Genomic DNA, 13,667 nt, shown 5'->3' with positions numbered 1-13,667 from the left:
TTGACTACTAAATCATGGCTGGATGAAATTGGATGAGCCCCAGTTGTGAGGTGGAAATGAGTCTCCTTGGTTACTGGTCAAAATTTATCCCGCAGTAACACATGGCCACTAACTGAGCTGAAAGGGGTTAAGGGGTCCTCGTCAGGTGAAAGCAGACACACTATAGCATCAATGTTTTCTCTGCCATAAGTACCAATAATACCGTCACCATATCATCGTCACTGTTAGGGTACCATCACCATTGTTTATATCACTACCACCACTGTTTTCATCCCATTTAATGCCACAATCATCACACAGTCACCATTACCACGGTTAATATCACCTCTTCACCACACATCATCATCACTATTGCCAAAACATAACACCACCACTACCACCAATGTTGTCACATTTAATGCCATCCCCACCACAGTTACCTCACTGCCACCATCATTGTTACCACAGTTAACACCACTTTTCACCACACACCACCATTACCAATTTACCACCACTTTTCACCACACACCACCATTACCAATTTGCCACCACTTTTCACCACACACCACCATTACCACAACTGCCACCATCACCACCTTTCATCAAACATCACCATTGCCACCACCACTACCATCACCACCCTCACCACTTCACCACACATCATTGCCACCACCACTACCATCACCGCCCTCACCACCACTGCCACCATACTGGCCACACACGTGATAAGGAAGACGTAGACACTATTTTGGCACTGCGCCTCTCACTGGCTGCCAACCATTACAGCCCCACATCACACACACGGACATGCATACACAGACACACGCACATGCTGACAGACGCGCACACATATATACAAGTACACGATGTCTGTCTGTCAGTGGTCTGTCCGTCTGTCTGTATCTTCATTGTTCCGTTTGTCTTCGTTTGTCTGTCATTCTATCTATCTTCATTTGTCTGTCTATTTTCAGTGTATCCATCAGTTCTACACGCAGTAGATGCTTCACTTACGTCTTAGTATATCTTTTATATACTGTATAACTATCTCAACTCTTTCTACTTAAATACGGTACTTTTCTGTTTATCTGCATCTGTATATTCCTGTCATTATGTTTTTTCTCCGTATATCAGTCTTTTTCTCTGCAACTGTCTATCCGCATCTGCACATCCGTCTATCCATCCATGCCTACACTATTGCCTTCTCACTGGCAATCCCCTGGCCCATCTAAATATATCAGAGAGAGAGAGAGAGAGAGGGTGGGGGGTATTTACCATAATAAGAGCATCAGGGACTGACGGGGTCAACGTTCAAATGTATGAATATGTATGTACACTATCTAATATGTATGTAGCTTGGACCTATGCCCCGTATATGTATGTATGTATATGTAGCTAAGCCGTGTGTATCGATATGTATGTGCCTGTTTGTATGTCCTTGTATATGTATGTGTATTTGTGTGTTTGTATCTATGTGTATGTGAGCTTGTATGTATTGAATTTGTATGTATGTGTGTCTTACCCACGGTGTTCGCTCCCCGTCTCGTGAACTTGGCTCTCTCTCTCTCTCTCTCTCTCTATCTCAATTGATCTCTCACTTCTTCCCGCAGTCTCTTATTCCCCGTTTCTCCATTATTCTCTCTCTCTCTCTCTCTCTCTCTCTCTCTCTTTTCAGTCTAACCCGTAATCCCTCTCTTTTGCACTCCAACCGTCAGTCCATCTTACTATATGCATCTCACTTCCTCAGTTCCTCTCTCTCTCTTACATATTTTATTTCTCTCCCTCCAGCCAAGCGCGTCTCTTTATTTACAAGTATCCGCATGAATCCGGCCAGAATGATGAGGCCCTCTCGAACGACCGCGGATTCAGGTCGGGTCCAACTGAAATGGGGGAGGACACTGCAGTTTTTCTCTTTCTTGTTATTTCGCTGTTTTCTGTGTGTGTGTGTGTGTGTGTGTGTGTGTGTGTGTGTGTGTAGGAGATATAGTTGATGCAGGCAGGGGGGAAATAATTCTTGTATATATAGTCCTGAATCGACTTCGAACGGGGGGGGGGGATGTGCATTTTTTGTTTTATTTTTTACATACACGGTATAAACTATGTATCTATCTATCTATCTATCTATCTATCTATCTATATATATAATGAGCTTTCAGTTAGTAAAAACTAATTAAATAGTTACTCCAGGTTAAAGTGAAAATTTTAGTTTATTTATACTACCTCCAGGCGATTTTATTGATTTGTTGTTTCGTAAATAATGAACGCTGTTTTTGGTGCATCCTGGTCAAAAAGTCCATTATATAGCTAGAAAAAGTGGAAATAGAGAACAAAAAAATGAACTGAAGAGGCTAACATAATAACTTCCTTGTCAGTTTTCCTATATTCTGGGTATCACCAGATCATTATTATTATTATTATTATTATGATTATTATTATTATTTATTTTTTTACTACAACACCACCAACAACTGCTACCACTGTGATGATGATGATGGTGATGATTATTAACTTGGGCATGATATCTCGAAATAAGGCCGTACACAATCCATTAACCCGTTTGACATCGAGTCGACTGTTCTCATTTCGACCAGAGAACAATAACAAGGATAACAGTTGGACGGCCCGTGTTGTGTATTTGTTCTCCGAGTCCCGCCTTGGCACTGGCACATACATAACTTGTTCTCCTCGGTTCATTTTGTTCTGCGTCGTTTTGTTCTCCAGTGGGTTGATGTGCAGGGTGATACATAAATAACGCTTCACCGAAAACACCTGTTTGGCTCGTGTGCTGGTGGGCTCTTTCTCTTGTCTAATCGTGGTCAGAGCCTGTTCTGTTCTTACACCGATTTGTTCTTAATTGGTTCTGCCCCTTCCTTGTTCTCTGCTCTACCTTGATCTGTTGTTAATTTGTTATAATCCCTGCCTAGTTCTTTACCTTGTTCTCTGTTCTACCTTGATCCATTGTTAATTTGTTCTGACCCTACCTTGTTCTTTGCCTTGTTCTCTGTTCTGCCTTGATCTGTTGTTAATTTGTTCCATCCCTACCTTGTTCTTTGCCTTGTTCTCTGTTCTGCCTTGATCTGTTGTTAATTTGTCCTATCCCTACCTTGTTCTTTGCCTTGTTCTCTTCTACCTTGATTTGTTGTTAATTTGTTCTATCACTACCTTGTTCTTTACTTTTATCTTTTTTGTGTGTGTTATTTTGGTCTGTTCTTAATCTGTTCTCGCCCCACCTTGTTCTTCCTTTGCCTTATTCTGTGTCACTGGGAGCGGTTGTACTTACGGAACATGATAATACTTACAGAAGACCACGGTGCAGCTGGGAAGTACTTACAGAATTCTGGAGGTAGATATAATATACATACAGCAGATAACGTTACATTCCATAAAGTACTGACGAACAAAAACATTACATTCCACGCAGTACTTACAGTAACTTACGGAAGGGAGGTTGTAAGAGTCGACGGTACACCTCTTTGGTACTTACAATGATAGTGGTACTTACAAAAAGCGATATTACAGTCCCCATGGTACTTACAAATAGGTACTGTACTTACGGATTTAGCATGTGCGAGAAGACGGTACATTTCGATGGTACTTACAAAAATATTAAAATCCACACAGTACTAACAAAAACGGTACAGTACTTACGGAAGGAGGCATGTACGAGTCGACGGTACATCTCGACGGAGGCCTTACGGTGCACCATACGGTGAGTTATGGCCTGGTACCGTCTTCTGAAGTCCCTCTCGCTCCCCGTAGATTCCGTGGAACTCCGTCTCTCTGGGGATAGATAGATAGATAGATAGATAGACGAGGAAGGAAAAAAGGAAGACACGAGAGGAATGAGGTAGTAAAGAGGAATGAAGGTTGAAAGGGTAGGACAGTAGGGAAGGATATATGAGAGAGAGAATACCATAACGAGTCGTAAGTTTTTTGAGCCACAGGTGTCATGGACGTGTAATTAACAAGGCGCGCGGGCGCAGGCTGAGGGTAGTTGAGAGGTGGGGTTGGTAAATATAGGTGTAATTATTAAACCAATTGAGAATTAGATTTTTATGTATTTATCAATATATCTGTCTGGTCATCTATGTATGTATGTATCTCTATGTCCGTATCTCTGCATCTGTCTTTCATTGTGACTTTTCTCCTTTTCTTCATCTTCCCTTTCTTTTTTTCGTTTCTTCCTGTCCTCCTTTTCCTCCTTTTCTTCCTTCTTAAATCTCTTAATTTTCTGTTATCCCCTCCATTCTTTCTCCTTCCTCTTCCTTTCTGTATTGTGCCACCATCCTCTTCATCGTCATTCCCACCTCCTCCTCCTCCTCCTCCTTAAATTTATCCACTTACTTTTCTCTTTCTCTTCAACATCCTCCGCTCTCTCTTCCTCCTTCCCCGTGTCCACCTCTTCCTCGCCCCTATCCTCCTGTTGGCTGTGGCTATCCTCTTCCTCTTCCCTTGGCTTGGGATAGTCGGGTCTTGGATCGAAACCCGGGACGCGAACGTGTTCCGGGATAGGGCTAGGTGATCCCTCGTCCCTCCGCCACACCTGGGGATAGATGGATAGGGAGATAGATGGATGATGAGTGGAGAGTTGGGTGGATATTTGGATAATGAATGGATGGTTGGATGAATAGATGAATGGATGGTGAGTGGATGGATGGGTGGATAGATGGATGATGAGTGGATGGTTGGGTGGATAGATGAATGGACTGACAGATCTAACCTCACTCTATCCCTCTCTCAAACTCTTTCTGTCTCTAACCTTTCTTTACTACTCTTGCACTGACCTCACTCTATCCCTCTCTCTACAGTACCTCTTCCTCTGTCACTAAACTCTGTCTCTAACCTTTCTTGCTCTAACCTCACTCTACCCATTCTCTCTCTCTCTCTCTCTCTCTCTCTCTCTCTCTCTCTCACCTTGGCCTCGTCGCTTGGGGTCACGTAGAGCCAGGGTGACGCGTGATAGGGGTCAAGGTACACGCCCTTCTCGTCATCGTCTATGTCGTGGCGAGGATGGTCTCCGTGTTCCAGACTGATAGCCGTCGTCCTGGATGGGAAAAGAGTGCTGGAGTGACGGGAAGAGCAGCTGCAATTGCTAGTGTGAGGATGACTGGAAGAGCAGATCAAGTGTTAGTGTTAGAGTGACTGGAAGAGCAGCTGGAAGTGTTGGTGTTAGTGTTAGAGTGACTGGAAGAGAAGAGTGAAAGTATTTAGTGTAGGCTGAGAGTAAGAGTGTTAAGAGTGACTGGTGGGGTGGTTGGAAGGGAAAAGAGTGCTAGAGTGACGGGAAGAGATGACTGGAAGTATTCAGTGTAGACTGAGAGTAAGAGTGTTAAGAATGACTGGAGGGATGATTGGAAGAACAGAAGAGTGACCTGAAAGATTTTAGGAACTACTAGAATGGCTAGAAGAGTAAGTTAAACGAGAGGACATAGAGACTGTAAGTTTGCCGATGAGGTAGACTCTGATTCTGTCCTTACCCCTTTATGAAGATGGTCTCTGTTTATAATTCTTCTTTCCTTCAGGTGACTTTACTCTGGGTGAGGGAGAGCAAGGTTGTGTACCAATCTGAATATAATTGTGTGGCAGTAACAGGACAACCTTTAACAAAACGACATTGTAGTGAAGGGGTTGTGTGTTATGGCACGTGATAAACATGGTGCTCCGACATACTCACCCCCAGTCCCTGGAAAGATGTCGTTCCTCAGACTTGGCCCTGTAGTTGGCGGCAGGTCGGGTTCGTGAAGGGTCTCGATCGGACAGACAGCGCTCGATGGGAACCTGGGGTGGTGCAGGTCGGAGCAGTCCCTCTCTTGAGGCCGGCCGTTCCCCACATTGCACACACAACCCAGCCCTCTCGTCGTTCAGTTCCTCTCGACTCCCTCCAAGGAACACATTGTCTGACCCCGGGCTCATGGATCGTAAAGACTCGGCACTTCGACGGGAATCCTTCAGCGGCGCAATGGCTAATAACTTGGCTTCTGGTAATTGCAGCGGTCGCCCCCGGGATGTGGGGCTGGTGCTGCCTGCACGTAGGTACCCCGTCACTGGCCCGGCTGGTCGTAGTCGCTCCTCACTTACCTCACCAACCTCAGAAGGATGCTTGCTGGGTGGAGACTCTCTTGGGACACTCACTTGCTGAGGAACGACTCTCTGAGGACTGTGTCGCAACGGCTGTTGCTGTTCTGGACTCTCTCTCACTAGTACACCTCGCTGTGGACTCTCTCTCCTGCCAGCCACTCGAACTGGACTGTGTTTTTCACCAACTTGCCTCACAGGACTGTCAGCTGGGCGGCCTGGACTCCCAGCTTTCTTGCCTGGACTCTCCCTTGTCCGCCTTCCTGGACTCCTTCCCTTTGGGGGATGCCGGGGAGTTTCAGAGTAGGACTCATCTGAGGAGTCCAAGAGGTCCAGTGTTCTCTCAGGTGTCCCAGGTGTTCTGACAGGTGTCCAGTCCTCCAGTCTGAAACCTTCATGCATGGCTGGACTGCGCACCATGCCTGGTGTTGTGACTATTTCATCAGATTTGCGTTTTGACTTATCATGTTTTGCAGCCTTGGTGGGCTGGCGGCCATCTTGGCTGTCTGAGCTGCCAGATTCAACCTTGACTGCCTTCCTGGTCTTGTCAAACACTCGTGTCTTGCGTTCCACCTCCCCAGTGTGCAGTTGTTCTGGGTCTGGCCAGCCTGGTGCCTCCCCGAACATGGTGATGCCAGGAGGGAAGTCCAGTTTGAGGGTCTGTTTGGCCTTCTCCCGTTCTTCCTCGGACCATGCTTGGCTGTCACCTTGACCTTCACCATCGCCTTCACCCTCAGCATCACCATCATCCTCACCCTCATCATCACCCGCAGACTCCGCCAACTCACCCTTGTCACTGTCCTCAAAATACCTGGAGTAGCGACGGTTGTCATCCTTAGGCACTTTACCGGCAGAGTAGCGCTTCTTGATGGCTCCTGTCCTGGTGTCCTCACTGCCGCCTGTCTTCCGACGCACCACTGCCTCCTCTCGCCCAGGCGACCTCCTATCATGCTTAGGCAGCACATCAGGTTTGGGTGGGAGGTCAGGTCGGGGCAGGAAGGAGGGCTTGGGTGGCACTTCAGGCTTGGATCGGGAGTCTAGGGCAGTATCAGACTCTTCGGTAACAGAGTGGTCGATGTAATAACTGGCGGAGGTTGTGGTAGTGTCACCGTCAGGTGAAGTCAGGTCCTGAGCTGTCTCAAAGTCACTGGCCACACTGACTCCCTCTGTGATGTCACTCAGCTCGTGATGTTCCACTGCATACCCTGCCGCAACCTCACTCGTCTCAGGACTCTGTATCTTGGGTGTGAGCGCCTCGTCTTCGTAGATGTCAGCCATGGTGGGGGGTGAAGAGACATGCCGCTCCTCACAGTAGTATGAGCGGCGCAGGTCCTGGTCATAGTTGCTGTTCTCAGTGGCTGTCACATAGTCTTCCGAGGTCTCTGATTGGTCTGTTGGGTGGGAGTCCGTTCTGGAGAGGTCGGACTTGGAGGTCATGGTGTTGGTAGTGCCTGAGGCTGGACTACGTGAGGTCTCTTGCTCAGTAAATAAGCTACTGGAGGAGTCTGACTCAGGTGATGCAAGTCTTCGTCCCTCTGCAGTCTTGATCGGCGTTGCTACCATGTCTCCTCCCTTCAGCTGCTTCACCAACCGTGCCATTATATTCTCCTCAATCACCACCTCACCCTCAAACTCGATCTCTTCTTCTTCTTCTTCCTCTTTCTCCTCCAAAACCTCAGATTTAATGGTGAGAGACTCACCACTGCGGATGGAGCTATAGTCATTGTCAGTGGAGCAAGCTATGGCCCGGTCAACTTCACTGGAGGTGGTGCTGTTGGTGATGGCATTTTCACTAGCATCTGTTGGCTCATCCTCGATAGAAGAGAGCGTGGTGGTGCTTTGGACTAGAGTTGACACCCTCATACGTGGCAACAGGTCCTCCTCCAGGTCATCCTCGTCAAAGCTGCCTGCTGTGGCCAGGGACTTGTGGCGGGTGGAGGGAGTGGTGGCTGCCGAGGAGGGGTCCGTCAGGTGGAAGCTGCCATTTTCAGAGTCAGAATGGATGCCCTGTGAGGCAGCCAAGGCACGAGCCACAACCGTCACCTGACTCTCACTCACAGATTCTTCCAGGTGTTCTCCAAACTCACCTCCCACCGGGGCCTCACTGGAGGGTGTTCCTAGGTACATGGTGGGTGAGCCGCCTTGTCCTCCCGTCCCACCCTCCACGGACAGACTGGCCTCAGGCAGCGGTGGCGGCACGTCACCCAGGGAGTCTAGAGAGAGGGCCTCCAGCTGCGCCTGTAGTTGCTCCTCTGTCCGGAACTCAGATGGGTCAAATGTCTTCAGGTCTGAGTCAGTGGATTCATGTGACATCCTGCGCTCTCCTGTGTCCTGCAGGATGTCTTGTGATGCTCGCCGCTCCCTCGACCCTTGCAGGATGTCGTGGGAAAACCTGCGCTCACTGGTGGTTTTTAGGATGTCGTGTGATCTTCTACGTTCTCTCATAGAGTTTAGAATTTCCTGTGATATTCTTCTCTCCACAGAGTCTTGTAAGAGATCGTGTGACATCTTGCGTTCTAGTAGGTCATGTGACGTCTTGCGTTCTAATAGGTCGTGTGACAATTTGCGTTCTAATAGGTCGTGTGACATCTTGCCTTCCCTGGGTGCCAGTATGATGTCGTGGGAGAGTCTGCGCTCCCCAGGGCCCGGCAGAATGGCCTTGTGCAACATATTCTCATGGAATTCCTCCTCCTCCTCGATAAAGGAGTCAGGGGTGAATATTTTGCTGCGGGACAGGTCACGTGCCACCTCGTCCACACACTGGGGCTCGATCACGTCCTCCTCCGTGTCGCTGTACCCGTTGATGTCCACCTCAAGGTAACCCGATGCCAGACTCAGCGCCCGACGCCGCTCTGACAGGATCTCTCCCTCAGATAAAGTTTTTTGAAGGAGGCCTCTGCGTGGCTTAGAAGAGGGTGAATCATTCATGGACAGCTTGTCGTAATCCTGTCGGAATTTGAGGGGGGGCGGGGGCGGCGGTCCCTCGTCCAGGGGGATATCGTAGGCTGAGAAGCGGAGAGGGCAGGGCGGGGGTCCGTGGGTGGTGGAGGTGCGGGATGGCAGGAGCGGGTCAGTGAGGTCATCCAGGTCGTAGATGGCGTACTGAAGCCCCTCGTACCGGGCAACCTCAGACAGGCTCTTCACCAGACGCCGCCGCCCCCCCTCACCGTTGGTCTGGGCACCCTGGGAGATCATCTCAGCCTGGGGGTACATAACACTAGGTAATTAAGATCTCCTTCGGTCCCAGGGCGTATTTTGTACTGATTCTAGACAACACTAGGTATTTAATGAGAATTTGCCTTATTTCAAGATGGCACTAGATAATATTACTTAGCATGGTTATGTAGTCTTATTTAGGGATATTATACAAACAAAACCTTCTTGATCATAAAAACCACTTACTTTATAACCTTTACAAAAATATGTGTTTAATATAAACCAGCGTAAATCATTGTATACTCGTATATCTATTTATCTATCTATATCTATCTATCTATCTGTCTATTTATCTGTCTTTTTATCTATATACCAGTAGTGAAATTACTTGCCTTTTCCGTATACTGACACAAGAGAATTGGATTAGTTTGATGCCATTAGTGATATTAGTAGTGGATTAGTATCATAATCGGTTATGCAAAATCATTTAACTAGGGCAGAGAGAGAAAGAGAGAGAGAGAGAGTAATAAAAGTATGAATGCATGCTTTTTTTTTTTTTGCACCATTTTCTTTCATTCCTCGTTTATCTATCGATCTTTTTCTATATCATTTTTGTCGTCTGTATTTTTTTTTTTTTTTTTTTTTTTTTTTTTTTTTTTTTGTCATCCTTCACTTCCTCTGTATCTTCTTGTCTCATACCTCCTCTTCTTCTCCCTTTCTCATCATCTCTTCCTCCTCCTTTTCTACCCATCGTCTCCTCATCTTCCACAGTATGCATTTTTTCCCCCTTTCCCTTTCCCCCCCGTCTCTCTCTCTCTCTCTCTCTCTCTCTCTCTCTCTCTCTCTCTCTCACACACACACACACACACACACACACACACACACACACACACACACACACACACACACACTGCGTCACCTTGTCATGTATATTCTACTTTTCCCTCTCTCTGCTACAATATCTCTCAGTTTCTTCCTCCATCCTCCATCTCGTCTATATTGCTACTCACCCCCTCCATCCTCTCCCGCCCTTTCTCTGTCTTTCCCTCCCTCCTGCTCCTCCTCTCTCTTTTTCTCTCCCTCCATCTCTTCCCCTCTGTCTTTCCCTCCCTCCCTCCCTCTTCCTCTTTCTCCCAGTGGTCACCTTCTCCGCTTGTGGACTGGTAGTTGCGCAGGGCAGGTGGGGTAACGACTTGCGCACCTGTCCCACATCCGTCTGCGTGGCCTGGGTTCGCATACAGGATCGCTTCAGCCGCTCTGTAGGGGGACACGGGGGTCAGGGGGTGGGGGGAAATGGGGGGGAAAGTGGAGGGCTTGTGGGTGGGTGGGGGAAAGAGGGGGGGTGTGGGGAATGCCTGGGGAATATTGGAAAAGGGACTAAGTGTGGGAGGGAGGAGGTTAGAACTGTTTAATTTGCTTGTGGTTGGGGTACTTTTGTGGCTGTGGGTGTGGGAAGGGGAGAGGCAGATAGGTGTTTGAGTACGGGAGACGGGATGGGGGGCTGGGGCTTGTGATGCGGCGGGAAAGGGAAATAAAGAAAATGGGAGAGGGTGTGGATGGATTAGGAAGGAAATTGGGATAGTGAATGTGTGTGTGTGTGTGTGTGTGTGTGTGTGTGTGTGTGTGTGTGTGTGTGTGAATTGGGATGTGGCAAAAATAGGAACATAGATTAGGAGGCATGAGAGGACACTGGGGAAGGATGGGTGTGAATGGGAGAGGGGTAAAGAGTAGATGGGGGGCAGGATGGGATAGGAATGTAGGGGGGAGTTGTATGGGTTCGGGGATAGGATATGAAGTAGGGGTGTGGGGAAGCATAGGTATGTGAGTTGGAGATGTGAGAAGCTAGCGGGGTAGGGTTGGGTGTGGGTGGAAGAAGGGGGTAAAGAGTATTGTGTGGGGGAGATGAGTGTGGGTAGGGGGACGATGGGACAGGAAGAAGAGGGTGTGGAATAGGGTTAGGAAGAAAGAATGGGGGTATGGAAAGTTATATCATAGGAAGGTGGAATATAGTGGTAAGAGAGGGGGAGACGTCCTTTGTCAGTGGGATGGAGGTAAAACAAGAACTTGGGTGTGGGGAAATAGCATGGATATGAAGGGAGATGGGGAAGGTGGAGATAAGGAAGTTGGGAGATATTCTGGAAGGAGTTATGGATTTGCTGTAGTTCTTAATGGGTAATGGGGAGAGGCTGGATCAAGAAGGCCTGGGGATGTTTAATGGGTAGCTAGGGGGTGGGGGTAAGGGAAAATGGGGAGATATAATGGGTGGAATTATGGAGTAGGTGTGCATCTTAATGGGAAAGGGAAGAGACGAGCAGATTTAAAGGCCTAAGGATATTTAATGGGGGCTCAGATTCTAATGGTACTCAATGGGGGCTCAGATTCTAATGGGACTCAATGGGGTCGTTTCCTGGGAGTCTCCTAATGGGTAAGGAGTTCAAGAGCGAGAGGATGAGAGGGTAATGGAGAGAGAGTGAGAGGTGAAATTTAAGGGAGCAGTTAAGAGATGAAGGGAAAGTTAGGTACAGAAAATGCAGGTGCAATAAATATGATATTAAAGGAGAGAGAGAGAGAGAGAGAGACTATACATACAACATGGTTTAAAGGATGCAGAATAACTTTTAATGATTTAAGTCGTATAGAACACTCGAAATCCGTGTTATGTTCTGTTCTCTACCATTACAAGATGCCGTGAATATTCTACTGAAGTTATGCCTCCAGTGTATAGTGTGGAGAACAGGGGTATCTACGTTTTTTTTTTTTATACTGTACATGCAGAATGGTATTTTATGTGTACGGAGGTTGTGCGATATCCTCTTCTGCTCAGTGATATGTTTTTATTTTAATCTTGCCATCTCCAGGCGATCTTATTCATCCCTGGATAGACTTCGAACTGGAGGGACGAGAAATAGTGTTCCTTATGTCCCTCGCCGCAAGAAATCCCTCCTAAACTGAAGAAAATCGTCCGGAGATAGCAAGATCAGATATAAAAATAGATCATTGACTTGAAGGGGTTAAGATACGATTCTTCATGCCCCCTTTCCTCGCAGTCCCTCCCCCACACTCACACCCCAGTTTCTGTTGCGTAGAAAACGGGCTGCGATCACACCCTAATCACCTCGTTAGACCCACAACAGCCAATTGAAGTGGTGATGGTGAAAGTTGTTAGTGACACTGGATTATACCACGGCACTCAACAGGGTTTAGGTCAGGTCAGGTCAGGGCAGGGCAGGGGGGTCAAGCTCTACTGACCTTCGATTTGGCCCGTCGAATGCCCCCCTGTCCCTCCGACAAGCGTCATCGTCTTCTTCATCCTCATCCTCCCTCTTCTTTAACCTTTTCTCAGTCCTTGACCTGACATCCTTTGCGGTCCCAGAGGCCTTGTGTGGTTGACCTTTGACCTGGCTTGAACTTGTATCATCGTCTTTCCGCTCAGCAGTTACTTGGTCACTATAGTTACCGAGGTCTTGTTTTTGTTTTTGTGGTGATTCTGGTGAGGTTGGGCTTCGAGGCATAACTTGTTTGTTTTCACTGCTTCGTTTACTGGCCTCTTTTCCCCTTCCATTTGTTTTCCTCCCTCTCTCTGTTCCTCTCTTTGTCTCATCTGGTGTTTCCATCTCTCCACTCTCTGACCGTCCTTCACTCCCATCATTAACGCCTTTGGTTTTTCTATCTGTTTCTGCCCCTCCTCCATCTATCGTTTCTTTCTTCCCTCCCTTAGCTCCATTCTCCTCTCTCCCACCCTCTACTCCCCCCTTCATTCCTCCTCCTACTTCCCATTCCTGCTTTACTCCCCCTCCCTCTCCTGCAGTCCCTCCCTCCTCTCGTGTTGTCCCTGTTTTCCTATTTACCTCATCCCTCCGTTTCTCTCCTGTTTCATCCTCCCTCATCTTTTTCTCTCCTAACGTTTGTCCCGCCACCCCTCTTGTTTCTCCAGTCTCTCCCTCCTCTCCTACTATCCCTCTTTCCTTTTGTCCTTCCTCTCTTACCTCTTCCCCTTCTGCATCCCCTCCTGTCGCCAATTCCTCTCTGCTGCGCTCCACCTCACTGTCACTCAGCAGGTCAATGTCGCTGTACCCCTGAAAGACTCTACTGAAGATGAGATCCACAGCCTGTATTTCCCCCTCCTTCAGCAGCTCTAGGGCGTCCTGCTCCCCCCACCCCTCCCCTAGAGCCTCCCCCAAACCTCCCCCTACCTCCACTCCCCCTCCCACCCCCTTCCCGTCTCCCATTTCTCCAGTATCTGCTTTTTTGTCACCCCATTTTATTTCAGATACCGCCCCTAGCTCCTTTTTCTCCTCAGTTACCCCTCCTCTCACTGCATTTTCTAGTCTTGTTCCTAGGTCTTTTATTCCCTCTCCCCCAACTTCCAATCTTCCTTCCCTTTCTCCTCCTCCTCTTCCTACTTCAATATTTCCTTCTCTTCGTCCTCCTTCTCTTCTTCCTACAGCTCTAAGTTCTTC

At 47.9% G+C, this 13,667-nt stretch overlaps 1 protein-coding gene across 1 annotated transcript in view; it reads right to left on the bottom strand.

Annotated features, from left to right (window-relative positions):
* Positions 1-13,667, bottom strand: part of LOC145394347 (uncharacterized) — a 54,927-nt gene that overhangs the window by 13,574 nt on the left and 27,686 nt on the right. The window contains exons 11-18 of the mRNA XM_080268223.1: positions 13,253-13,372; positions 10,352-10,464; positions 8,685-9,252; positions 6,819-8,375; positions 5,651-6,764; positions 4,891-5,020; positions 4,284-4,519; positions 3,625-3,752 (exon numbers count right to left, since the gene is read on the bottom strand). Of these exons, the coding sequence (XP_080124349.1) occupies positions 3,625-3,752; positions 4,284-4,519; positions 4,891-5,020; positions 5,651-6,764; positions 6,819-8,375; positions 8,685-9,252; positions 10,352-10,464; positions 13,253-13,372 (3,966 nt within the window). The remainder of the gene's footprint in view (positions 1-3,624; positions 3,753-4,283; positions 4,520-4,890; positions 5,021-5,650; positions 6,765-6,818; positions 8,376-8,684; positions 9,253-10,351; positions 10,465-13,252; positions 13,373-13,667) is intronic.

Source organism: Coenobita brevimanus, chromosome 27, assembly GCF_032717465.1.
Source record: "Coenobita brevimanus isolate Jiangsu-jjx chromosome 27, ASM3271746v2, whole genome shotgun sequence".
NCBI lineage: Eukaryota > Metazoa > Arthropoda > Malacostraca > Decapoda > Coenobitidae > Coenobita > Coenobita brevimanus.
This window is presented reverse-complemented; position numbering and strand designations above follow the sequence as displayed.